General features: G+C 45.2%; 1 protein-coding gene and 1 long non-coding RNA gene across 5 annotated transcripts in view; one reads left to right on the top strand and one right to left on the bottom strand.

The window, feature by feature from the left end:
- Nucleotides 1-27,040, top strand: part of SETD2 (SET domain containing 2, histone lysine methyltransferase) — an 89,540-nt gene that overhangs the window by 7,216 nt on the left and 55,284 nt on the right. For all 3 annotated transcript variants that reach the window (XR_014212213.1, XM_082192096.1, XM_082192095.1), the window contains exons 3-5: nucleotides 16,474-16,489; nucleotides 18,316-22,790; nucleotides 23,648-23,779. Coding sequence is in view for 2 of the 3 variants with exons in the window: in XM_082192096.1 (XP_082048222.1) it covers nucleotides 16,474-16,489; nucleotides 18,316-22,790; nucleotides 23,648-23,779 (4,623 nt within the window). In the remaining variant the exon portion in view is untranslated. The remainder of the gene's footprint in view (nucleotides 1-16,473; nucleotides 16,490-18,315; nucleotides 22,791-23,647; nucleotides 23,780-27,040) is intronic.
- LOC309515113 lies at nucleotides 13,873-18,993 on the bottom strand. Of its 2 annotated transcripts, none has more exons than XR_014212281.1 (3): nucleotides 18,855-18,993; nucleotides 16,386-16,464; nucleotides 13,873-14,207 (listed from the first exon to the last, which is right to left on the bottom strand). It is a non-coding gene; the product is annotated as an uncharacterized lncRNA (long non-coding RNA). The 2 variants fall into 2 exon arrangements; XR_014212282.1 differs by lacking the exon at nucleotides 13,873-14,207 and adding an exon at nucleotides 14,561-14,702 and having other exon boundaries at nucleotides 15,178-16,464.

Below are 27,040 nucleotides of genomic sequence, written 5' to 3'. Positions count from 1 at the left end.
TTGGAACTGGGATAGAAAAGCTATTTACCACATGGCTCTTGGAACCTGTGCTGTGGGCACCAAAACAGAATGCTTAGTCACATTTTTTTTTAATTCAGCAACATTTTCATAAGCACGAACTAATACTGTTCTTTAACCAGGTAGAAGAGCGCTTGAATCACTTGGCTCATGTGCCTCTTTAGGTGCTCTACTTCTGCGCGAATCAGCTGGTTCATGGGGCAGCGCAGAGCCAAAAGAGGCGTACCTTTTTGTGCCCTGCTGTCCCTCAGACCATTTGCAGCCACACCAGCCATCCAGATGGCGATGTTAGGCACCAAAACTGGCGCTCAGACATCTCCACCTCCTCACGAAAGGCCGGTTCCCTGTGGGAAAATGTGCCTGGCCCCTGGCAGGCACAGTGGGAGGGTAGGGCAGAAAAAAATGGTGTGTCAGAATTCAGTGTAGAAAAGCTTCCTAGGACTAGGTTGCTGAACTCTGCTTGCTGGCTGTGCAGGAGGTTATGAGTTGGAATGATAATGAAGCTGATTATTGGCGCAAGAGAGGCTTGTGCCCTAATGTAGGGGTGTGAAACTTGTGAATCTCTGTTGTTTTGGGACCCCTAACTGCCATCAGTCCAGCCAGTATGGTCAGTCATCAGGGATGATGGAAGTTGTAGCACAGCAATGGCTGGGGTGCTGCAGTTCCTCTGTCTGCTTTAGGGAAGGGACGTGGGTGGCGCTGTGGCCTAAAGCACTGAGCCTCTTGGGCTTGCTGATCGGAAGGTCAGCGGTTCGAATCCCCACAAAGGGGTGAGCTCCCGTTGCTCTGTCCCAGCTCCTGCCAACCCAGCAGTTCGAAAGCATGCCAGTGCAAGTAGATAAGTAGGTACCACTCCGGCGGGGAGGTGAACGGCGTTTCCGTGCCCTCTGGCACTCGTCACGGTCCTCCATGCGTCAGTAGCAGTTTAGGCCTGCTGGCCAACTGACTGTGGACAAACGCCGGCTCCCTCGGCCTGAAAGCGAGATGAGCTCTGCAACTCCATAGTCACCTTTGACTGGACTTAACTGTCCAGGGATCCTTTACTTTTTATCTTTTACCTTTTTACATGCTTTAGGACAAGCTGGTTTTCAAGCTCGTTGCTGCCTTTACGACTAAAAGATTTATTTAGTGGCAGTAGTAAGCTAAGAGATGGTTAACAAATCAGCGACCCAGGCATCCCCAGGAACCACTATCGCATACTTTGGACTTGTGACAAAGGTTGGCTATGACCAGGCTAGGAGATGGAGAATGTGTAATTTGCATGGTCTTTACAGACTGAGTTTACATTCTGTGTGGAGTTGTCCCTCAAATGCAGAATGTAAGCTCAGTAGGGGCAGTTTGGTTGGAGTACAGAAGGAAATGAGGTGGTTCAATAAAACAGTCCTTTGAACCTTTTGGAAGAAATTAAGACTTCTCAAACAGAAGCTCCACAGCTGCCATGATTTTGAATCACTTTAGAAACTTATAGCTAGTGCAAGTCTCTCGGACAATTTTGTGTCCCTTGCGGGTTTATTTTCCAAACCTCCTGTGGATATGTCTTTTCTTTTCTTCCCCACGGAGTGGATTATTGGTAACTTTAGCCCTCAGCGAAATGTTTTCCTACTTGCAGAACACATTTACGTGGATAAAGACAAACAGAGCAAAGTTGCTTCCTCAATTATTTTATAATCGTAATGCATCAGGGAGACAGTAATGGCTCTGGAAAAGAAAGATTTGTTTTACACCTGCACCTCTTCACCATCACTTCCTTATTAAGGAAACTAATGATTGTCTCTGAGGGCATTAAAGTGAAGGGAGGAAGGCTTGACTGCTGTGGCGTGTAATCTTTCTTTAAAAAAAGAAGAAAAAAACTTGCTTGGTAACGCTGCCCTTCGCAACTGAGCTAAGATGCCACTTCAAAATGTACCTTACATAAACTGGATGCATGGATAATGTTGGGTTCAGCTGATGTACCAAATTTGGGTGGGTAGGTGGTGAATGTACTGGGGACAGGCCTTCCTTTTGCATATTTTTTCCTTTTGCCTAAAATGAAGATGGGTGTGTTTCCGCACGTGTGCATATTAACATACACATACTTGGTTGGAAAGTGATTTCACCCTCCTTTTTGTGTCTTGTCACATACTTCATCCCCAATATCTCCTGTTAGTTAGCCATCTGCATCTGTGCAAGGTATTGCAGCAAAAAACCTGGTCCTAAAGTTATTAGGCAGTGAAAATGTAGCTGCTAAAATATACCAATGAAAACAGATAAGGCTAGAAGGAACTTTCATTTATCACAGGCATAGGCAAACTTTTGGGACTACAACTCCCATCATCCCTAACTAACAGGACCAGTGGTCAGGGCTGATGGGAATTGTAGTCTCAAAAAAACTTACGGAGGGCCGGGTTTGCCTATGCCTGATTCATCCTTTCCTGTTAAATGCTTGTCCTAACAGGAGAAGCTTACTTAGGAAGTAAATTCTGAATTAGGAAGAGGCCATCAAGAATTCAGCCTCTTCTGCCCTTAGCATGAAAGTTGTACAGTGGTGCCTCGCAAGACGAAATTAATCCATTCCGTGAGCCTCTTCGTCTAGCGGTTTTTTCGTCTTGCGAAGCAACCCTCTTAGCGGATTAGCGCTATTAGCGGTTTTGCGGCTATTAAAGGCTTAGCGGATTAGCGGCTTAGAAAAAGGGGGGAAAGCAAAAAAAAATCGGAACACTCGCAAGACGTTTTCGTCTTGCAAAGCAAGCCCATAGGGAAAATCGTCTTGCGAAGCTGCTCAAAAACGGAAAACCCTTTCGTCTAGCGGGTTTTCCATCTTGCGAGGCATTCGTCTTGCGGGGCACCACTGTACACTTGAAACATTCTCTCATACCATCCTCTTGTGGGACAGTGTTTAAGACCAGCCACCGCGCCGTCGGAGCACGGTTTCTGTTCTCGTCCTGAAGCAAAGTTCTTAACCCGCGGTACTATTTCTGGGTTAGCGGAGTGTGTAACCTGAAGCGTATGTAACCCGAGGTACCACTGTACTTCGAATTTTACCCTTGGTGATGGGAAGGTAGTGGAGATTCTGGACTACTGTTACAGAATATTTACAGTGACTCACCTCCATTAGGTTCACTACATAGATTTCTCAAGAAGGCATAAACTGCATAATTTGACCCAAAGGCATCTAAACAAAGGGACTTTTCAGCTGGTGTGTAAATCAAGTGAAAAAGCAAGTGATGCTTTTTCAGCGCTCCTTTGCTCAGAATCCCTTATGCATTTAAGGCAGCATAATGTAGTTCTGTGTCCTGCTTGCTTTCATTTTTGTGTGTGTGTGTGGGGGGGTAACAGTTCTTATTTGCATGCAAACAGCGCAGCCTCTTCTGTAGTTTTGCAAGGCTTTCTACTTTCTTTTTTCTCTGCTGCCATTTCATCGCCAGAGTATTTTGTTTGTTGTCTCCACAGCAACCATCTCAGATGCAGAACAGTACTGTAAAAGTCAATAATCTTGCCTTTTATGCTTGCCTAGGGAGATGACTCCCTGACCTTTCCGTGCTCAGGAGGCCTTCCCTAAAACTTGGCAACCTTCCTTAGCCCCAGAGAATCGTTTTAAGTATAAGAACGCCTGGTTTAACAACCTATGCACACGTTCACGCGGCCAGTTTGAGTTTGCAGTGCTGTAGCTGGAACATTCTCACAATTCAAAGACTTGGCCTTTTGCAGTTTTCTGTCCCCTTCTCTCTCCCCCAACCCCTTGTTTTTTCAGAATGCAAGTAGAAAGTAGTTGTATTGGAAGCAGATTGCGATTCTGAGCATGGAAAGTCCAGAATAGATCTGTCTGGCCATATGTTTTTTACTAAGCAACTCTGTTCCTAATGCTGGTTGAAACATTTGAAAACCTCACCCTACAAACGTCTTTCTGAAAACAAAAGGCTGCAACACGCATGAAGTGAAATTTCTGTGCTTTGTATAGTCTTCTCTTCTTCCCTCGTTTACCATTCATTAACAATATTCCACTTTTGGGTTTCAACAAAAGGTCACAGAGCAGTTAGCCAAGTGAAATGGAAACCCATCTTTAAAAAAGTAAACAAAAGCTAACATTAAGTAACCTAACAGTAGGTGAATTCTTCTAGATAGAGAAATAATTTTTAAAAGCCTAGTGGCATAAAAAAATATTTGCACCTGTTTCAGAACGGACCCAAATCAAGTAGGGGAATTTCGTGTTCCATAATTCCAGGGCAACATCAGAAGCAGTTCTAGGATGCATCTAACATTGGTTCTACTTGGATTAATTCTCGTTGGATACAACCTTTAGTCTGGTAGATGACATGCTTGCCCCCAGTATGAGGAACAGTGTTAGAGATATGAAAACTAGGAGCTAAATGGCACCTTAAACCTAGGTTATAGACGCAAAAATGGAATGTCTAGGTTTGCTTTTTTATAACAGGAATTTATAGCAAGCTGAAAATAAATGAACTGCAGCTAAAATCTTATGTTCATTTTTCACATGGTCTAGTCCTTCCCCTGCCCACCCCCCTAATATTCTTAAGAGGGTCTCTGCTCCAGTGTTCAGAGAGTAGCCGGAAGTGGGGAGACAGAAAAGGGTCCTCCTTTCCTTCCACTCCACAGTTTAAATCTGAAATCTTAGGTGCAGCCCTGCGCCCAGAGCTCAGAAACTGCTTGTGCTAATGAAATTCCCTGTCGCAGAATGCCCCAGAACAATGGGAGTTTCAAACACTGTTGTGGTATCCTGTAGGAGGGAATCATTGGCTGATCTTAAGGCTTTGAGGAAGATCAAAAAGGCCATGCACACCCACATAGTTATGTAGAAATGCAAATGACAGGTTCAGAAACACAGCATGCTTAGTGATCGGATTTGTGCAAAATAAGCAGATATACATTTACTCCACTATTGAAACTTGGAATGTAAGCTAGCTGTTTGCTTATGTTAATACAGGGGAATCCCCACTTACATGAGGGTTCCGCTCCTGGCATTCCCACGCATCATTGCTGCGCACGCAAGTGGGGATTCCTCTGTTCTGCCCCCTTTCGGCGCTGAAAACTGCACGTGTCAGCAGGACACAGGTGAGGGGATGCCTTTATTGCAAAGTAGCATGTACACTGATGATGCTATATCGCATAGCTTACCTTTCGGGTGGCGCTTCTTGGGCCCTCTGTTGCTGTCTAGAAGGCATCATTGGAAAGCTTTGTTGACATCCACAGAAGCAAGTTGCAAGACAACCAGTGATTTATGATTAGCTTAGAGCTGGTTGTGTTTATTGCACGAATGTGAAAGAGAGGGAAACGGTGGGTTTTGAGGCTGGATGTGATGGAACTGGTAAGGATGACCCTGTGCAGAATTCTCCAAAAGACGTGAGGCGAATTGGAGGATCCTGGGATGCCTAGCTGCTGTTGAGGTGTTTCACAAATGACAAGTACAGTGGTGCCTCGCAAGACGAAATTAACTCGTTCTGCGAATTTTTTCGTCTAGCGAATTTTTCGTCTTGCGAAGCACAAAATCCCATAGGAATGCATTGAAAATCAATTAATGCGTTCCTATGGTCAAAAAAAGTCCAAACAAAGCCAAATTTGGTACAACAAGAGTTTATTAAGTGCTCTTTAAAGTCACACATACTGTAAAGAGCATTTCAAAATTCAAACCCAGAATTTTTTTATGGTCACAGAAAATCATAAAAATGCAGGGGGGGGGGGAACAAGCTTCCAGATTCTTGCAAACCCCTCCCCAACTGTTCCCCCAGCCACCCAGCACACAGAAATTCAAATCCAGAATTTTTGTTTTAAAACAGCAGAGTGGCCCAATGGTCACAGAAAATCATAAAAATGCAGAAAAAAACACACAAGCTTCCAGATTCTTGCAAACCCCTCCCCAACACCAAGTCCTTGAATTCCAAACACCCCAACCCAAAATCCAAACCCCCCCCAAAAAGTTTTAAAAGCTTAACTTACCAAATAGCTGCAAAAGAAGTTTTGGAAAAGCTTCAAAAATCACCAAAGTCTTTAAAAACCTCAAAAAAGGCTACTTTGTCCACTGCGTTCTATGAGTTGCTCCTCGAAGTCAAGTCGCAGCTGTATTAACGGTGTTAAGAAAAAGGAAACAAACTTGCAAGACGTTTCCGTCTTGCAAAGCAAGCCCATAGGGAAATTCGTCTTGCGAAGCAGCTCAAAAAACGGAAAACCCTTTCGTCTAGCGAGTTTTCCGTCTAGCGAGGCATTCGTCTTGCGGGGCACCACTGTATTGTTACATGGCTGGAATGCAGAGGGTGCATTTAGATCATTAGACCACCTGATCATATCATAGCAAGTCTCCTAAGGGAAGAAAATGTGTTGTCGAGATTTGTCTAGCAGTGCCCACTGCTATGGCAACAGCATGGCATAGGATGGCTTGCCACAGTAGTTCAGATTTTCTCAGTTGTGAATCTGCCAGGAAAAGGGGGTGGCTGGATGCTGTTGCTGTTTTGCAAGCTTTGCCAAGAATGGTTGGGTGTAAAAGAGAAGCTGCTGCTTGGAGCCTTGCGTTGCTTCTAAGCTGCCACTTGGACATCCAGCGTTTACCTGCAGGGCACAGGTTCAGGCTAGCCCTCCCTTGTGAGTAGTTGAATCAGGCCTTATTGCCTTCTGTTATCAAGGTCAAGAACCAGGTGGAAGAGTGGGCTACCTGCATTTCGTTCCAAGGCAGTTGTTGGGGCTCTCCTGAGCTACAGGCTGCTATTGGATTGGTCACCTGTCCTATTGCTCCCTTTGTTGCTGGCCACCCTCCAATCACAATCTCTTGAGCTCCTCCTGCTCCGGGTTTTCCCGTAGGGCCTTAACCAGGCAGCCTCTACAAGTCTACTTGAATTTGCCTAGACTAGGGGTCTGCAACCTTTAAGACAAAAAGGGCCACTTGGACCCGTTTCCGAAGGAAAAAAACCTGGGAGCCGCAAAACTCGTCATTATAAAAATAACTTTTTTGTCACTTTTTTATTATTATTTCTTTGTTTGACCCCTCCGAATTACTCCTCCTCATAGAAATAAACGTTAAATTAACAAGTTACCTGTGTGTGTGTGTGTGTGTGTTCTTCACTCCCCTTCAAAACAGTGACCAGCGTACATGCCCCCTTTCAATGCAGTGACCAGCGTACATGCCCCTTACAATGTAGCGGGTGGGTGGGTGGGAAGGTGACGTCGGGACGGTGCGTGACTAACGCACGCACCGCCCCCATGCGACGTCACAGCCAGTACAGCGCCCGCCACAGTGGGGAGTGTCGGGGCGCACAATGCGCCTCCTCCCCTCGCTAGTATCAGCCCCGGAGCCGCAGCAAAGGTGTGAGAGAGCCACATGCGGCTCCGGAGCCGCGGGTTGCAGACCCCTGGCCTAGACCGTTGCACCTTCTCAGGCTGCTGTCATTGTCATCTCTCAGTACCTCCCATCTCCCTATTGCTTAAGGGTGGCCTTTATTCTGGTCAGGAGCTGTGGGACATTCTCATGGCTCATGAGACGCAGAGTGTCTTACCTGGGAATGTCACACAATTGGACCCCTAAGGCTGGCACAAAGCACTGCCACCCCAGGGTTTAGCTTGAGGTTGTGTTGTGCCTGAACAGTTCGCATCTAGTCCTTCGCCATCTTCCAACCCTGCTGTCAATCTCCTCCTCCTCCCTCACAGTGTTCAAAATTCTCTGGGCGCATTTTGCACCTAGCTTTCAACCTCTTGTGATCAACTGAAGATTCCTGGGTGCCAGGACAGGACGTGACAACCTCCACTATCTGGAGATCGTTGGATCTGGACTGTTTTCACACACTAATACACCATCCTGTAGAATTCTATCACTTACATTTTTAAAAAAATGATATTTATTGAAATTTTACAGACAATAAAAGGTTACAAGATTAGAAATAAGAAATAAAAAAGAATAACAATAATAAAAGAAAAAAGATACAAAAATACAAAACAAACCACATAAAAATTAAGAAAAAGTTAAAGAAAAAACCAATATTTTCATGTCTTATATTTCATTTACTTGTTTCCTGACCTCCTCACATCCCCCTTTTTTGTATTCCAATTCACATAATTAATTCAGCAAATCCTTACCCGCTATCATTTATCTTTGCTCAATATCTTAACCTATTATGACTATATATTTTAAACCATTGTCAATCTGTATTCACATATTCTTGTTAATCTTTTTACCAATACCGCTTATTTTCAATCCAACATCCCTTTAACATTCATTAATTTTACAGTATTTCTGCAAGTAGTCTTTAAATTTCTTCCAGTCTTCTTCCACCACCTCTTCTCCCTGATCTCGGATTCTGCCAGTCATTTCTGCCAGTTCCTTCTATCACTTACATTTTATCTGCACAGTCAGAATGAATTTCTGGAACCAACTCGCTTGAAGTCACCATGAAGAAAGAGGTTGGAATAAGCGAATATATGTGTGGACTGTTCCTGGGTCAAGTGACTTTTTTAACCTTGCTCAAGGTTGTCATCTGAACTAGCCAGATGCTTAACTGAGAATCAATCGCAGCCAGTCCATCCTTTGAAAAACAAGACTTTAGAGCAGTCTTGCCCTAAAATGGCAACTAGACCTTCCATTTTGGTGACTGTAACCTTGGTTTTAAGGGGCCATTTGGCACCTAGCTTATATAGATGAGTTTTGAACACCGCGCAAAAAGAGTGTCCATACAGATGGGATACAGATCCCTTTCCAACTGCCACACCAGAGAACTTCTCCTTGTCCTTTTTTCTAAGGCTTGGGGTACACAAACGTTTTTGAAATCTAGGTGGAGTTGCCAAAGGAGGTGTCTCCTCGTGAGGACTGTTTGGAGCCTGAGTTGATGCTTGCTGTCAGCCGAAATATTGTGCCAGCCGCTTGATATCCAGAGCTTACAAAGAACGAGAAAGCTAAATTACGCTTAACCTGCAACGCTGTATAAACAAACCTTTTATTCAGTTAAAACCACAAGTGGTATCAAATGCTTGCTGGCTGCTGGGGTGGTTCTTTGTTTGGAATAATGTGTTGTACAGCCAAGAATATAATCCTGAGGGCAGCAAAGAGCAGTACTATTCCTTTCCAAAGGTTGTGTTTATTCACAGGACGATGATTGGTTCAACAAGGCTTGAGTCATCTCAGTGTAAAGCTTGTGTAAACTATTTTAGAAGGGAGAAAGGAATACTCCAGGTTTTAACAGAGACTTGGCCATAGTTATACATATATTACTTCTTGCTTTGGTTATAGAGAGGGAAATGAGTTTATTGCATGGCTCTGCGATGGGGTGTCTCCCACACCCATGGGAACTTTTTAATGAAGTGTTTTCCCGGTTGTGGCTGTTGATTTCTACATCTTTTTACAGGCTGCTCCCCAATTTTCTAATTGTAGGAGAGCGAGGCTTTATACACCTACATGCACACACTACGGGCCACACCTGTATATGCTAATTATTCATGTATCAGCCAATCTTGCTTTCTCTTTCACACACCATCACCAACAGACAAATTTTGTCTTCAAGGCTGGTCTTCCCTTACTCATTTCCTGCTTCATTTCTAACCGGCCCTCTGTAATGAAAAAAAACAAAAACGCACCCGGGGTCTATTATTCTGGTGAAGGCTGACTTAGGTTTACACATATGGGTAAAGGTAAAGGGACCCCTGACCATTAGGTCCAGTCGTGACCGACTCTGGGGTTGCGGCGCTCATCTTGCTTTACTGGCCGAGGGAGCCGGCGTATAGCTTCCGGGTCATGTGGCCAGCATGACTAAGCCGCTTCTGGTGAACCAGAGCAGCGCACGGAAACGCCGTTTACCTTCCCATCGGAGCGGTACCTATTTTTCTACTTGCACTGGTGTGCTTTCGAACTGCTAGGTGGACAGGAGCAGGGACCAAGCAACGGGAGCTCACCCCGTCACGGGGATTTGAACCGCCGACTTTCTGATCGGCAAATCCTAGTCTCTGTGGTTTAACCCACAGCGCCACCCACATCCCACACATATGGTTATTTCATAGCAATTAGGTATGCCAGCAACTAGGGCTGGGCGATACCTGGTTTTCAAGATTGTGATATATCACCAACTAACATCACCTAGCCCACCTAGCAGTTCGAAAGTACCGTATTTTTCGCACCATAGGACGCACTTTTTCCCTCCTAAAAAGCAAGGGAAAATGTGTGTGCGTCCTATGGAGCGAATGCAGGGGGGAGGCAGGCGGGAAAAGCCCCCAAGAGTCGCACACAAGCTCCGTGCTCTCTTGCGGGCTTTTCCACAGGAGGGAGAAGGGACTGACTGGCCGCATCAGTCCCTTCTCCCACCTCCCAGGAAAGCCAGGAGAAGCCGCGCAGCCCCTTTAAAGAGCTCACGGCTTCTGCGGGCTTTTGCGAGAGGTGAGGGAATTCCCCCACCTCCCAGGAAAGCCAGGAGAAGCCGCGCAGCCCCTTTAAAGAGCTCACGGCTTCTGCAGGCTTTTGCGAGAGGTGAGGGAATCCCCCCACCTCCCAGGAAAGCCAGGAAAGCCCTGCGCAGCGTCTCCCGGCAAGGAGAGGCTGTACGGGGCTAAAGGGGAAGGCAAACCAGCAAGTGGGATCCATCCCGCTCGCTGCCTTGCCTTCTTCCATAGCTGCGCGCAACCCCTCCGCAAGGAGAGGCTGCGCCGGGCTAAAGGGGAAGGCAAAACAGCGAGCGGGATCCATCCTGCAGATAAAGATGTAACTGTGTAGAGGCGAACAGCAACCTGTGCCAATACTGAGTTGCATACTTTTAAAACAGGTACAGTTCTTAGCCTCCTTCCCCAGCAGTTCTGTTGGATCTTCCTGCTTTTCATGGGGTAAGAACAGAGAAGGTTCCCCCCCCCAAAAAAAAACAAACAAAAAGAAGGGGATGCTTTGGGGACAGTGGTACAGTGTTACCAGCTGCATAATTGCTCGTAGTAAATTAATGTGCCATTTATTTCACTTAATCCTGGAAAATAGCAGTAATTTTATCTCTGGGCACATTAGCAAGTAATTATCCAAACATGATAAAACTTGAAAGTCATTTTGCCTTTTTTAAAAAAACAAAACAAAACACCCCACTAGCAACTAATAGCTACATCTATCAGCTGCTGAGTGACAGCAATGATAATTTAACAGCTGAATTTAATTATGGTTGGGGTTTATTGCTTTTTTAGTAATCTCTCATTGATGATCCTGAACAGCTCTTGGGTTTCCTTAATATCGTGGAAAGGGATATTGCCTGTCCTGGCAAGGAATCTGTAATTTTGTCTAATTTGGACTGCCCACACCATTACCTTCCTATGAACATTGGTGTTAAAGAGAACAACTCCCGGCGGGAGTTGCCGCCGAGCTCACAAGGCTTGCGGACATTGCGCGAAGCATGGGGCGCCCTCCGGAGCATGCCCCGTGCTTCGGGCTGCAGGCTGCTGCCCGCAAGCCTTGCGAGCCCGCGGGAACTCCCGCTGGGCTTGCAAGTCCTGCGGATAGCTTCCTGAAGCCTGGAGAGCGAGAGGGGTCTACGCGCACCGAAGCCTCTCACTCTCCAGGCTTCAGCGAAAGCCTGCATTCGCCCCATAGGACGCACACACATTTCCCCTTCATTTTTGGAGGGGGAAAAGTGCGTCCTATAGGGCGAAAAATACGGTACGTCAAACTGACAGACTAAGGCTATGTAATCTCCCTGCAATATTCCTTTCATTATTTTGCCATATTTTTGAAATCCAAACCCGTCAGTGAAGGATGGTCACTGCTGGTCGTAGGCCTCACTGTGCTTTCCGCTAGCTCACGGGTTGTTGGAAGAAAAAACAGCAATGACAGGAAGCTCTGATACTGTTGAGTGATAATGCTGTCATTTTCAATGCAGAATCGATTCACTAGAGCAAGTAATGCGCTATGGGTATATATTTAAGTTGACAACCATTCTCAAATTGCCAGTTAAATTCTGAGGATCTTTACTGCTGCTTCCCAGCAATCGAGTAGTACGTGCTCCCCCATTTGAATACCGGGTGTTTCATCTTTGTTTATTTATTTTCCTTTTTTTTTTTAGCTGAAGGGGGGAGGGATTTGCATTTCACAAATATTTTTTTGACCCCTGGAAATTGCCCCTCCTTCACAAATTTAGTGAAGTTTTGCATGCCTTTGTGTAATTGTGCGAAACAGTTTGCATGTGCAGTGTTAGAAACTCAGATATATCAGATCGGCACCAAACGGCTCCTTAAATCAGGGTTGTTGTTGTTTAGTCGTTTAGTCGTGTCCGACTCTTCGTGACCCCATGGACCAGAGCACGCCAGGCACTCCTGTCTTCCACTGCCTCCCGCAGTTTGGTCAGACTCATGCTAGTAGCTTCGAGAACACTGTCCAACCATCTCGTCCTCCGTCGTCCCCTTCTTCTTGTGCCCTCCATCTTTCCCAACATCAGGGTCTGTTCCAGGGAGTCTTCTCTTCTCCTGAGGTGGCCAAAGTATTGGAGCCTCAGCTTCAGGATCTGTCCTTCCAGTGAGCACTCAGGTCTGATTTCCTTAAGAATGGAGAGGTTTGATCTTCTTGCAGTCCATGGGACTCTCAAGAGTCTCCTCCAGCACCAGAATTCAAAAGCATCAGCTCTTTGGCGATCAGCCTTCTTTATGGTCCAGCTCTCACTTCCAAACATCACTACTGGGAAAACCATAGCTTTAACTATACGGACCTTTGTTGGGAAGGTGATGTCTCTACTTTTTAAGATGTTGTCTAGATTTGCCATCGCCTTTCTCCCAAGGAGCCTTTCTCTCCTTCATGGATCACTGCCTTGCCGTGGCGAAGGGGCTTGAACAACTCAGAGAAGTTATGAGCTATGCCGTGCAGAGCCACCCAAGATGGACAGGTCATAGTGGAGAGTTTTGACCAAACATGATCCACCTGGAGCAGGAACCGGCAAGCCACTCCAGTATCCCTGCCAAGAAAACTCCATGGATAAAGACAACAGGCATATAAAAAACCAGGGTTACAGTCACCAAAATGGAATGCCTAGTTGCCATTTTGGGGCCAGGCAGCTTGAAAGCCGTATCTTTCAATACGACTTTTGGGTTTGTGAAATTTGTCTTGTTGTGCAGATAAAATGCAACAGATGGGATTCTACAGGATGTGTAGCTAGTGTGTGAAAAGAGTCGAGATCCTAGCATCCCCAGATAGGCACCTCCAGATGGTGGAGACGTCAGGCACCCTCCTGGCGCCCGGGCATCTTCACTTGGCCACAAGTGGCTGATAGCCAGGTGCAAAATGCACCTGGCAAATTTCGACTGCTGGGCATGTGCATCTGGTGAGAAAAGGGAAGCACCTCCCAGTTGCTAAAGCAGCAGATAGATGCTCCCGTTGCATGAAATTGCGGCAGCATGTTGCTGAAGAGGTGCGTTCTGAGACGTTGGATCAGATTGGGAGGGATTCATCTAGTTTTTCGGAGACACTCACAAAGCCAAATCTGACTCTGTAACGCCATTATGTTTTCCTGGTCACTATGTGAACCCTTTCTTTCTGTGGTCACACACAGAAGGAGCCCTGTCAAGTTCTTTTTTAAAAAAGAAGGTACAGTGGTGCCTCGCAAGACGAAAAGAATCCGTTCTGTGATTCCCTTCGTCTAGCGGTTTTTTCGTCTTGCGAAGCAAGCCGATTAGCGCTATTGGCGGCTTTTAGCGGCTTATCTGCTGATCGGATCAGCTGATAAGCGGCTTAGCGGCTTAGAAAAGGGGGGGGAGGGGAAAAACCAGCAGGAACTCGCAAGACATTTTCATCTTGCGAAGCAAGCCCATAGGAAATTCGTTTTGTGAAGCACCTCCAAAACGGAAAACTCTTTCGTCTAGCGAGTTTTCCGTCTTGCGAGGCATTCGTCTTGCGGGACACCACTGTACTCAAGCAGGAATCATTTCTTGCATTTATTTATTTGGCAGGTGTGAAAGGCATAAAACAGTGGAAGTTTATGTTTATCTTGGAATGTTTTCATGCAGGAAAAACAGAAGCTACCGAAAATGCTGTTGAGATGCTGGTACTGCTTGTAGTATAGTATCTTCCATAGAATTTATTAACTCACTGAATGCTATCTTCTTGCATGGAACTGGCCTTTTGTTGTTGAATGGCTTGCTCTGGGCCTGCAAAGCCCAACGAGACATTTATGTGTTTTGCTTCCAGAGCTACCAAATCACCACGGCTTGGCGGCTTGTCACTTTGCTGAGTTGTACGTGCTCTGGTGTTCTTGTTTCCGTCCGATGATGTTCTTTAGTAATAAAACAGTTTTTGAGAAATGCTGATTTTACAATTAAAAACTGTTCCGTATGTAAAAATTACAGGAATGTTTTATACCTTGTCCACCTAGCTGGGTTTCCCCAGCCACTCTGGGCAACTTGCAGCATATCTAACAACATAATAAAAACGTCAAGCGTTAAAAATCTCCTGATACAGGGTTGCCTTCAGATGTCTTCTACAAGTTGTGCAGTTCTTTACCTCTTTGACATCTGATGGGGGGGCATTCCAAAGGGGGGACGCCACTGTTGAGAAGGCCCTCTGCCTGTTTCCGTGAATCTTTGCTTCTCAGTGAGTGAACCGCCAGAAGACCCTCAAGAGGAGGACCTCAGCGTCCAGGCCAAATGATGGGGGTGGAGACTAAAATAACTTATATATCTTGGTATGCGTCTTACTGGAGTGCTTGTGTTAACATTCCTGGAGCCATTGTGGTTGCACTGGAGACAGATACCAACGTAACTGCTAAATACTAAATAACACTATTCACTAACCTTTCACTGACCTTTAAAGCCCTAAACTGCCTCGGCCCAGTATATCTGAAGGAGCGTCTCCACCCCCATCGTTCTGCCCGGACACTGAGGTCCAGCGCCGAGGGCCTTGTGGCGGTTCCCTCATTGTGAGAAGCAAAGCTACAGGGAACCAGGCAGAGGGCCTTCTCGGTAGTGGCACCCTCCCAGTGGAACGCCCTCCCAGCAGATGTCAAGGCGATAAACAACTACCTGACATTCAGGAGACATCTTAAGGCAGCCCTGTTCAGGGAAGTTTTTAATCTGTGATATTTTACTGTATTTTTCGTTTCCATGGATGCCGCCCAGAGTGGCTGGGGAAACCCAGCCAGATGGGCGGGGTACAAATAATAATAATAATAATAATAATAATAATAATAATAATAACTATTATTTATTTATTTATTTATTTATTTATTTATTTATTTATTTATTTACACCTTAGAGCAGGCTTTCCCAAACTTGGGTCTTCAGCTGTTTTTGGACTATAATGCCCATTATCCCTGACCAGTGGTCCTGCTAGCTAGGGATGATGGGGGTTGTGGTCCAAAAAGAGCTGGGGAGCCAAGTTTAGGAAACCCTGGTTTAGAATGTCCATCTCAGAACTTCCCATTAAACTACATGGATTGAAGCAAGAAATGTAAAAATAGCATCTTTTCCGTAGTTTTACAGCAGTAACTCAGAAACAAACAATTTGCTCAATACAGTGGAAAACAAACCCATTCAAAGTGCACTAAATCATACTAGGGTTTAACCACAAAGGAGGAATAAAATACAAATGTGGTGACTAGAACATTGAACTTGCTTTATAAAGTGCCTTTTAGGAGTTATTCTCAGCCCTACCTAGAGAGTCCAGTGATCGAAATCAGAGTCCTTCATTCTAAATATGTACTGTGTCACAGAGCTGTGAGCTTTATAATGTGCTAATTGTAGTAATTAGTGATGAATGATGGGAGATCATATTCCTATGAAGATCACTAAATAACCTATTTGTCCTTTGGGGTGTAAGAGCAAGAGGCAGTGCCTTCGCTATATGGATTTTCTGTTATTTTTACTATTATACCTTATTTTTCATCACTTCCTGCTAGAAAATATGATTTCTCCACCTTAATTTGTTAGTAAAAGTAGAAGCTGAATCATTCGGAACACGTTGGGAGTGGGGTGTATAAAGAAGAAAAATAACCGAAAACGGAAAGCTTAATTTGCTTTAACAAGGTTTACCCTATAAATGTATGTTGAATGTGAAAATTCTGGGAAATGATTTCTCTCCAAAATTAAATACCTCTTCCTCCTTGGAGGTGGCTGGCATACACAGTCCTGTGCCTCAATTCCTATTTCTAAAATCCCAATGAATTGTAACACAGGAAGGATTAAGAGATGTAAGACATACCTTTAAGATAGACATTCTGCACTGCTGGGACCCTGACATGCTATATTCTCCTTGGAAGCAGACAGTTTAAGATTCCTCCCATTTTGTTTTAATAGGTTGTTAGATGCAGGAATGAGATGCCAGAGTATCCCCCTTTTGCCTAAATGTAATGGAGCCTGGAAAAAACAGTCCTTTTAAGTCTATAACAGTGATGCCTTTTTTATATATATAAATGATCGGACACTTTCTGTAGCCAGCACAGGCAAAGCAATTTTACCTGAAAAGCAAGCGCCTTGTGTTTCCACTTAGTTTTCATGCTTTCTCTGTCCTGTTTTTTTGCATGCCTTCTTGATGGACTACAACAGAGAAGAAGAAAATGACGTGAGTATATTCTAAACTACGTTTCTTTGTGTCTTTTTTTGAAAAAGAATTAGTATGATTCCATTTGTGACCTAAAAGTTCTCCAAGTGACTTAACTTTTAAAAACAGAAATACAGTAGTACCTTGGTTCTTGAATTTAATCTGTTCCGGGAGTCTGTTCAACTCCCGGTCCCGGAACGGTTTGAAAACCAAGACGCGGCTTCTGATTGGCTGCAGGGGCTTCCTGCACTCAAGCGAAAGCCGTGTCGGACATTCGGCTTCGAAAAAGCGTTCACAAACCAGAACACTCACTTCTGGGTTCGCGGTGTTCAGGAGCCAAGCCATTCAACTACAGTGGTGCCCCGCAAGACGAATGCCTCGCAAAACGAATCTCCTATGGGCTTGCTTCGCAAGGCAACAATGTCTTGCGAGTTCCTGCTGGGTTTTTTTCCCTTTCCCCCCCTTTTTCTAAGCCGCTTATCAGCTGATCCGATCAGCAGATAAGCCGCTAAAAGCCGCTAATAGCGCTAATCCGCTAATCCGTCAATGGGCTTGCTTCACAAGACGAAAAAACCGCTAGACGAAGAGAATCACAGAACGGATTCTTTTCGTCTTGCGAGGCACCACTGTACCAAGGTACCAACATACAGGCAACTCTCAATTTACACGGGGGTTATGTGAAATCGTGTATATTTGAAACACACTAGAAAAGGCCTGCAAACACCCTCTAAACCTCTGGAAACCCTTATAAAACCCTTTTAAAAACCTGTACTTAATCAGACACTAAACTCCATCACAACTTCCTTGCTCAAACTCCAATTTTCCACATGCCTCAATGGTCATTGCAAGGAGTCCTGGGATTGCACTTACAAAGGCTCAAGGGATTACTAGGTTCTGTTTCCACACCCTTTTGCCCATTCTGGGGTCTTTTAGGGCCGCTTTTGCCATTTTTAAAGTTACTTTCGGGTTTAGTGTGATGCTAGTATGCATGGTCAGTTGGACGCACGTCAATTGGGCGTTGCCTGTACATTATACCGTGGAGTGGAGAATATAAAACATTAACATATTCATACAATACAACTATATATGTGTGTGTCTTTGTGCATACATACAAAAACACACACACTATAATGGATACAGCTGAACTTTTTAAAGCTTTTGTTTAGTTTCATTTTGCTTGAAAGGAAGGAGAATACATGGCTGGGGCATCACAGATGAGAGGCATCATAGTTTTTGTTCCCTTATTTAGACTTGCTAAAAATGCAAATAAGGTTGGCACCAGGTGGGTCTAAGAGGAAAGGTATTCCACAGTCTATCATAGAATAAAAAATCGTAGAGTTGGAACAGATCCCAAGGGTAATCTAGTCCAATGTGAAGTTCATACTGCAGTCTGCACTGCCACAGCTCAGAATTTGTGTCCTGTGGCTTCCTGTTTTTTGGTGACGCACCTTGATTCCACAGCTGCTCAACACCTTGCCGAAAGAAGGGGAAATGGGGCAGTGCCTGGTGGGGATGTGGTCAAAAAATGAGCTACTGGGGTATTACCTTGGTCACAAGGAAGCCTTAACAGCAGCTGGCCAACATGTGTCAGGTGATATTTTTCGAGGTTTATAATAAGGCTTCTAGGTATCTTAAGCTTGTCCACTAGTCTAAGCAACTCATGACTCTTTATGTTAGAGGACCCCTGTCACCCCCAACCCTATTATTATTATTATTATTATTATTATTATTATTATTATTATTTGCCTTCTGGTCCTTTTTGTATTTCCCTTTCTTTCCCTTTCTTGCTGTAACGTGAGTACAATTTTCAAAGCCACGATTTCACCAGCTCATTTCTTGTGTTCTAGGGCAAGACGGAAAATGCGCAGAAACCTGGCTTTGTCAAAGGGACAGTGTTCAAAGGAGTCGCATCGAGCCGCTTCTTGCCCAAAGGCACCCGGACAAAAGTTAACCTTGAGGAACAAGGCAGACAAAAGGTGTCCTTCAGCTTCAGCCTAACCAAGAAAACTTTGCAGAACAGATTTCTGACCGGCCTGGGGAATGACAAGCAAAACGAGGCTCCGAGCTCCCTGGGCACACCTCTTCAAACTGACATTGCCTCTAAATTTAAACTGGATCTTGGGGATTATCCGGATGTCGTGGAGGAATTTTCACCCCCAAAGCCTAAGGTGGAATTGGGCAAGATCCACTTTAAGAAACACCTGCTGAATGTTACAACAAAGCCGCCCCCTGCTGCCGCCATGCCACTGCCACCAGTAACTGTCGGACCAGCTACTGCAGCAGAATTTGTGGAATTGCCACCATCACCGCCGCCACCCCCTCCTCCTCCTCCCCCACCTCCTCCGCCCCCTCCACAAACACTACCAGCGCCAAAACCAGTACTAACCCCAGAAATTTTGCCACAACTTCCAGTAGCAGTACAGACAGCAGCTGCACCTCTGTTGCCATCGCCTGTAGAAACTGTTGTCCGCATAGCAAAGGAGCCCTCGGTGAAAGCAGCTCAGGAAACTTTAGAACTGAACATTAAGCAAAATGCTGTGTTGGAAGGCTCTGAAGAACAGCTAGCTCAGGTTATTCCTGAAGAAGCAGAACCAGTCCCAGCGAAAGGAGATTCCCATATTGGGAGGGAGGAGGACATATCAAGTGCTTCAAAGGGTGCTTCTCAAAGTTCTAAGAAACAGAGTTCCAAGAGGAAGTTGTCTGATGGAGCTTTGCCAGGTTCCGAATCTGATGAAGATTCCGTGAGGACCTCTTCAAGTCAGAGATCTCACGAGATTAAAATATCGACAAGCTCAGAGAAGGAAAAAGATTCACGGAAGAGCTCTACTTCTGTCAGAACTGAAGAGCAGGTGAAAAGTTCGTCACGGTCTAGATCTGAAAGGGATGAAAAATATTCTAGTTACTCCTCCAGATCTGAGAGAGACTCGAGGTACTCTTCCTCCCGTTCCAGATCTGAAAGAGAGAGGAGGCGAAGCAGATCCCGTTCTCGTTCTAGATCAGAGAGAGGTTCCAGAACCAGTTCTTCCTATTCCAGATCTGACCGGTCACATTACTATGACTGTGACCGGAGGTACCACAGGAGCTCACCATACAGAGAGAAGACACGATATTCTCGTTCGTACGTGGATAGCAGGACAAGAGAAAGCTCTGATTCAGAAGAAGAGTATCGGAGGACATACTCCAGGTCTACAGACTCCAGGCGTACATCCTCTCATTCCTCATCTTACAGAGACTCTAGGACCTCTTTTTCTTATTCAAAGTCAGAGCGGGATAGCAAGTTGGAATCCTCTCATACTGACTCAGAGAGAAAAGGAAAGCCTACAAAATCAGACAGGGACTCCAAAAGGACTTCAGAAAGTGACGTATCAAAAAAGTGCTCTCCAGTCAGTGAGCTGCGTCATCGGGGGGGAACATCCCACTCTAAAGCAGAGAGCAGTGTAAGTTCTTCCCGACACAAGTCCTCCTCTTCAAAGACATCTACTCCAAAGTCTGATAAATTTAAAAGTTCTTTCTGTTGTACAGAATCTGAGGAAACCAGAGAGCAGTCTAATTGTATAGACTTGGAGGCGTCTTGTGTACAAAGCTGTGAAACGAAAACTGCTATTGCACAGAAGCCAGAAACAGAAAGGACTGTTTCTCCGTTAAATCAGTTGAATGATTCACCTATTTTCAAAAAGTTAAATGAATCAAAAGAGATGTCTCCTATTTCTAAATCAAATGTACTTGCAGGAATTGATAGCCATGGCAGTATTAAGGAAGAGGAGTCTTTAATCAAGGTAAAACATGAACCGTTAAGAACTTGTTCTCCAGTAGAATTGAATATAAATGGATCCCCAGAAGGAAGGCCCAGTGATAGGGCATTGTTCCGTGCCCCCAAAATAGAAGAAATTGTAACATCTGATGATAGTTTAGACGGAACTGAACCACCACTTCCAGTCAATAGTCCAAATTTGAGTAAGTTACCGTCTAATGGGTTTCAGTGTGTGTATCAGTCTAAAGGACACGATCCGGATGATTCTCTTGTCCTCCTGAGTGACTCCAACAGTTTTCTTAAAGAAAAAATGGAAGAGTCAATTCCCTCTGAATATGATTGTGTACCTTCTTGTATTGTGAATGTAAATAATTCCAAAATACATGCAGATAAAGCGGATGATCTCACAGATCCTTGTGATAAAGCCAAAGACCCAGTCTCCTGCTATCTTTCAGATGATGCAGCTCTTTCTTTGTATTATTCAGAAGTTGAAATTGAAGCTGAGCCTTCCAGTGCAACAGTTACTCCAGAACCTTTTATGGATGTTCAGTCATCTGAAAAGTTTACATACGCTGATGTCGAAGATCAGAATCCGTCAAAAATTGCTCACGAGGATGAAAAACGTGCTAGACGTTTCAGCTTGTCAGAGTGCAGCCCAGTCAGAGACTCTTCTGCAGAAGAATATATTGTGGAAGAGAAATTTGACAATCAGTGTATTGCGCAGCAGCAGCAGCAGGCTTCCGAAAATGTGTTGTCCCACCCAGAGACAACTCTGGGGGAGGAAAAGGAAGAACTCTTGGAGTGTCCCGAAGTAGCACTTGAATTGGATGTTTCGCATGTTGATTCCGTTGTAGAGAAAACAAAATCGCCTTTTAAAAATGAGCACTCTTATTATTTAGAGATGCCAACAGAGGACTCTGAGAAAGAGGAGCCAGATGATGAGGAAGACTCTGTGGTCCTTGATGAAAGAACTGTAGTTGCTGACTTGAAGGCCCATGCTCCTGAAGTCTTGATGGTAAATGAAAAAAGTGATGACTCCTTCGTAGGATCTGCGTTTTCAGACGCTTTGTCCCCATCTTGCGATATTGTTGTGACGGTAGAAGAAACCGAAACTGCTGCCGAAGTGCCCAGATGTGACAGTAGGGGCAGTACCCCTGAGCTCACTTCCATCCGCCACGAAGAGTATTCTGACACAGCTGAAAGTGTGAGTGAACAGGACAGTGATGACAGTGACACAGAGGACTCTGATTCAGATGATAGCAGTGTTCCAAGGAACCGCCTTCAGTCAGTTGTGGTCATTCCAAAGAATTCTACCATAACCATGGAGGAGAGCAGTTCTTGTTCCTCCCGGAACAGCCAAAGTAACAGACGCTATGTGGATCACTGGGAAGATGGCAGGCCAGAGTCCAGCAGGCAATTCTGTGAAGAAATGCCGGGTGACGTGGGATCTAATAATGGCCTGCAAAATGAAAGCAAGTACCTGCCTTCTAGGGATGCAGAGGGGAGGCTAGCGATATCTACTGAGCTCAACAGAACAGAGAGTGAAGACCTCCGGCCTGGTATCCCCCATCCTCAGAGCGATGGCGTTGACAGTACGAGTCAGTCAGAGCAGGCAACAGGTTTTATTCACAAGCCAAACCCAGATGAAAGATCAATATTAACTGAAAGCATGTCTGTGGCTCGATCAATTGATGCATCGCAAGAAGGGGAGCTGCATTATATTTCCAAGAACTTTGAAATGATTGACAATATGTCCAGGCTGCAGACCAGTATTTCCAAGCCTGACAGCAGGCAGGGGAAGTCTGGTTTTGGCGAGCCCATGGAAACTGGAGATTTCTCCAGAGAGGATGGCTTCCATTCAGCAGAAGACTTGAGTAGCTTGGGGTGGGATTTCTCCCAACCAGAGAAACCAAGCAGTACATACCAACAGCCTGATAGCAGCTATGGCATCTTCCCAGGTTATGTTTACCCCCCAGCTCCGGGAACATTTGTTGGGCCTCATAACTACTGGCATGACAATGGCTATTGGGATCCAAGGTTGACCAATAGACCCTCTGAGATGAACTACGATCAAATGCAAGGGCAGGTTCCCGATTCGCTTACAGAAGACCATGAAGAGTATGAAGAGGTTGACCGCTGGGTTGACGAAAGCCACGCCTTCTTCCCCAACCAGTCAGTGAAGTTCCAGTCACGTGACCCTAGAGAGAAGGGTTCGGTGCAGGCCCATGAGATAAGCAGCAACTCCACTAAAGAGCCAATGGCCCCAAGTGAGAGGAAAGAGCAAGCGAATAAGGTTTTGGATAAGAATGACATGAAAGAGCGGGGACCGTTGAAGAAAAGGAGGACGGATTTAGAGAGTGACTCAGAGAGCGATGCTGACTTCCGGGAAAGGAAGAAGGTCAAGACAGAGGGAGAGCGGTTGCCAGCAATACTTCAGGACTCTTCCATGGTTCGTCCGCTATGTTTCATGGAAGACTTCAGGGACTCGCAGCGTTGGAAAGAGTTTGCCAAGCAAGGGAAAATGCCCTGTTACTTCGACCTCATAGAAGAAAATGTGTATTTGACGGAAAGGTAATAGGCCTCTTACTTTTAAAAACGCCTTTTATGCTAACGTGGTAATAGCGTGCCATAAATGTAATGTGAAAATTGTTTGCCCAGGGTAGTATAATACAGTCGAAGCTCCGTTTACGGAACCCTGTTGTTTTTACTGGGTTTCACTGCATGCACAGAAGCTGTCCTCAGGTTGCGGAAACCTCGGGATCCGACCGGACCTCTGGAACGGATCCCCCCCACAACCGGAGGTGCCACTGTAGTGTGCAGTAAGAATATTAGAATAGGGGGAAATGAGGTTGCGGTTCATACTAGTATATCAGGCTGGTTTAGAGTGCCAGTTGGGGTTGGAAGACCCCTTCCAAAATGGGTATTGGCCCTTTGACATACTCCTTATTTTGTATTGGTAAGTTTTATATTCAGTGTGCTGTTCAGTAGGAGTGAGTAATAATTCCCTATTAACGCAAGCAAATGTTAAGGCTACTGTAAAAATCTCAAGCGTTACAATCTTGGAAGCACCTGCTTAGTTTATAAGCCTTTTGAAGGCATCCAAAAACATTTTAAAGTTTTGTTCCCACCAAAAAAAAGAGTTGGAAACCTACTTGGTTGAATTAGCTCCCAGATCCTGAAATTGTGAATTTCTTTAAGATGCAAAAAACTCATGCTGTCGGCTGATGTGTCAATCCCACTTCAGATTTGACTTGGGTTTGCGGCAAATCAGTGGGAATTCTCAAAACATCTGTATTGCCTCAAGGCATTTTGAAGTACCATGTGTTAAAATTTAAAAGCCTGCTGTACTTTTATTTTGGATAAATTCTTCAGTTCTAGCTGGTATAATGCAGTCAGTTTTAAAGTTTGTTTTCTGGAATGCTGCATAGGAAAAAGAATAAATCTCACCGTGACATCAAGCGGATGCTGTGTGAATGTCCCACGCTTTCAAAAGATGAGCGAGCTCAAGGAGAGGTGGCGTGTGGAGAAGACTGTCTAAATCGTCTACTCATGATAGAATGGTAAGGGTCCTTTTGAAGGTTAGTCTGCTGCTGTCATCACCCACCCACATCATGACACACAGCACAGGAAAAAGAGGTTTTGATGTAAAACGCAATAATCTTTCTGGTTGTTGAAAACAGCAGGCACACCGCACTTCCGTTGTAAGTTCTTGTTGATCACAGTCAAGTGAATCTGCTTCTTGCAGTGTTGTAGAAGCAACTGCTTGGAGGAAATGTAAGACTGGTTTGGATTGCCTTGCTACTTGTAAAGCTTATGTTCTTTGTAAGCAGCTTTGAGCATAATGAAAAGGTGTATTATAAATGCCGAGATCATGTTTTCCTCTTTCCGAAAATCTGGGATAAATTCCAACATAGATATCGAGGGGTGGGGGGGCAACATACCTTAAAATGTAACCCTCTATCAGTGTTGTTGTTTAGTCGTTTAGTCGTGTCCAACTCTTCGTGACCCCATGGACCAGAGCACGCCAGGCACTCCTGTCTTCCTTCCACTGACTCCCGCAGTTTGGTCAAACTCATGCTGGTAGCTTTGAGAACACTGTCCAACCATCTCTTCCTCTGTCATCCCCTTCTCCTTGTGCCCTCCATCTTTCCCAACATCAGGGTCTTTCCCAGGGAGTCTTCTCTTCTCATGAGGTGGCCAAAGTCTTGGAGCCTCAGCTTCAGGATCTGTCCTTCCAGTGAGCACGCAGGGCTGATTTCCTTCAGAATGGATAGGTTTGATCTTCTTGCAGTCCATGGGACTCTCCAGAGTCTCCTCCAGCACCATCATTCAAAAGCATCCATTCTTCGGCGATCAGCCTTCTTTATGGTCCAGCTCTCATTTCCATACATCACTACTGGGAAAACCATAGCTTTAACTATACAGACCTTTGTTGGCAAGGTGATGTCTCTGATTTTTAAGATGCTGTCTAGGTTTGTCATTGCTTTTCTCTCAAGAAGCAGGCGTCTTTTAATTTCGTGGCTGCTGTCACCATCTGCAGTGATCATGGAGCCCAAGAAAGTAAAATCTCTATGCAAATACACTGCTTCCCAGTGATACATTTTCCATACTTCAGATAAAAAGTGCCTATAGTAGTCTTCTGTCATCATTCAAACAGAAACACTCAAATTTATTCAGTACCAAGTTACTGGTACTAGCGTACTGGAGTTTTTAAAAATCAGGATGGAGGGAAATATCAGGGTTAAAAGTACATACAGCGTGATGGTTGCATTCTTTTCCTTTTGTTGGAGGATTCTGGAATTCAATTTAGTTCAACCGGCAAAGGGAAGCTGTTTCAAATGCCTCTTTAAAACTTGCTATTTGGGCAAAACCTCTCTGTCATCCTCTCTTAAGTCTGACTGGGATGATTAACCCATGTCTGGGCTTTACCACTTCAGACCGCGGGTGGGAATGGGAATCACCCATGGTGGAATACTCTGCTTTATAAACCAGCTCCGCCTTCCTCCCCATCTGGTGCCTTCCAGATGTTTTGGACTATATAACTCTTAACTCCCATCAGACCTGACTATTAGTCACGATGGTTGCAGCTGATGGGCATTCCAGTGCAATATCATGTGGAGGTCATCAAGTTGGCGGAAACCTCATTAAATGTCAGGGAGCAGGTTTCTAAACCACTTTCTCTTTGCGTGCAAGTCTTTCATGTGCAGGGATTCTTTTATCTTTTTGTAACAGAGGACTATTCTATTATTTAAGCTTTCATCTGAAGTGAAGAACTTCAGGGAGTTCTCACCTGAGGAAGAACCAGTCTCCTAGGCATTTTGGTGTGAAGTTTCTATCTGGATAGGAGAGGAGATATTACTAGAACTGTAGTTCTAGTAGACCTGGGACTCACCTTTTCCCCCCAATCTGACTCATTTTTCCCAACAGTTGTGTCTTTATTTTCTTTCCTTTTTATCTTCCTTTTTGGCAGTTCTCTCTATTTTTCTCATTTTCTCAAAACAATTAACCTATCAGACAAGAAGACCCTTGTGTGACCCCCCCACCTTAGGTCCATGTGGGTCTTGACCAATGTACTAGATCTCCTTGGGTCCTCGTGGTTCTTTATAGCAAAACTTTTGGGTCTTCGTGTCATGCGATAGATCTTAGATTTGAATGTGATAATTACTGTTATGTTATATGTGATGTCCATACATTGGCTTAACAGACGCATTAAGACTTCTAAAATAGTTTGCATGCTGAATAGGTACAAATGTTAATGATTATTGGAAAAATGCCGGAATGTTTGTTAATCTGAGAGTACAGTGGTGCCTCGCAAGACGAAAAGAATCCGTTCTGTGATTCTCTTCGTCTAGCGGTTTTTTCGTCTTGTGAAGCAAGCCCATTGACGGATTAGCGCTATTAGCGGCTTTTAGCGGCTTATCTGCTGATCGGATCAGCTGATAAGCGGCCTAGCGGCTTAGAAAAAGGGGGGGGAGGAAAAAAACCCAGCAGGAACTCGCAAGACATTGTCGTCTTGCGAAGCAAGCCCATAGGAAATTCGTTTTGCGAAGCACCTCCAAAACGGAAAACTCTTTCGTCTAGCGAGTTTTCCGTCTTGTGAGGCATTCGTCTTGCGGGGCACCACTGTGCGGTTACATCATGGTACCTAAGTTCAAAATCTGAGACTTGTAGGATTTGTTGTGCTTCCTTAGAGCAGTGTTTCCCAACCTTTTTGGGGCAAAGGCACACTTGTTTCATGAAAAAAATCTCGAGGCACACCACCATTACAGCCCCGTGACGTCAGCGCGCAGTGTCACGCCGGGAGAGACATGAATTGCTAGCAAATTACATAATCACCTCCTTGAGGGCTGGCTCATCTTCTCCGAAGGCAGAACCCCATTAATTAACAGCACAGACTCACACCATAGCCAAGACGAGGGGGGAAAACCTCAGTCATGCACAGTCATGCACATGTGGGGGCTAAATGAGGACGAAGACCAGGCAGAGAGCAGGGTTCAAATCACCCCACCTAGCCAGGACAATCCCTGGGTGCTCCCTTGGGCCACTCGCCTGACCCACCTCGCAGGGCTGTTGTTGCGAGGATAACACGGGGAGAACCATGCGCGCCCCCGGGAGCTCCTTGGAGGAGAAAGCGGGCGATGAATGCAATGCACGAAATATATGAGAGGCGACCAGGTTTTGCAGGTGAGGGGCCCCCGCCAGCCTCCGCTTCCAACACCCGGCGCAACGACGCCGAAGTTTGCCCCCGGGCTCGGCTCGGGGAGCAGCGCTGCTCCCCCCGGCTCCCCTTCGCCCTCCCGGCTCTCTCTGCCGCCCACTGG

The sequence above is a fragment of the Podarcis vaucheri genome (assembly GCF_965113315.1).
Source record: "Podarcis vaucheri genome assembly, chromosome: 12".
Classification (NCBI taxonomy): domain Eukaryota; kingdom Metazoa; phylum Chordata; class Lepidosauria; order Squamata; family Lacertidae; genus Podarcis; species Podarcis vaucheri.
This window is presented reverse-complemented; position numbering and strand designations above follow the sequence as displayed.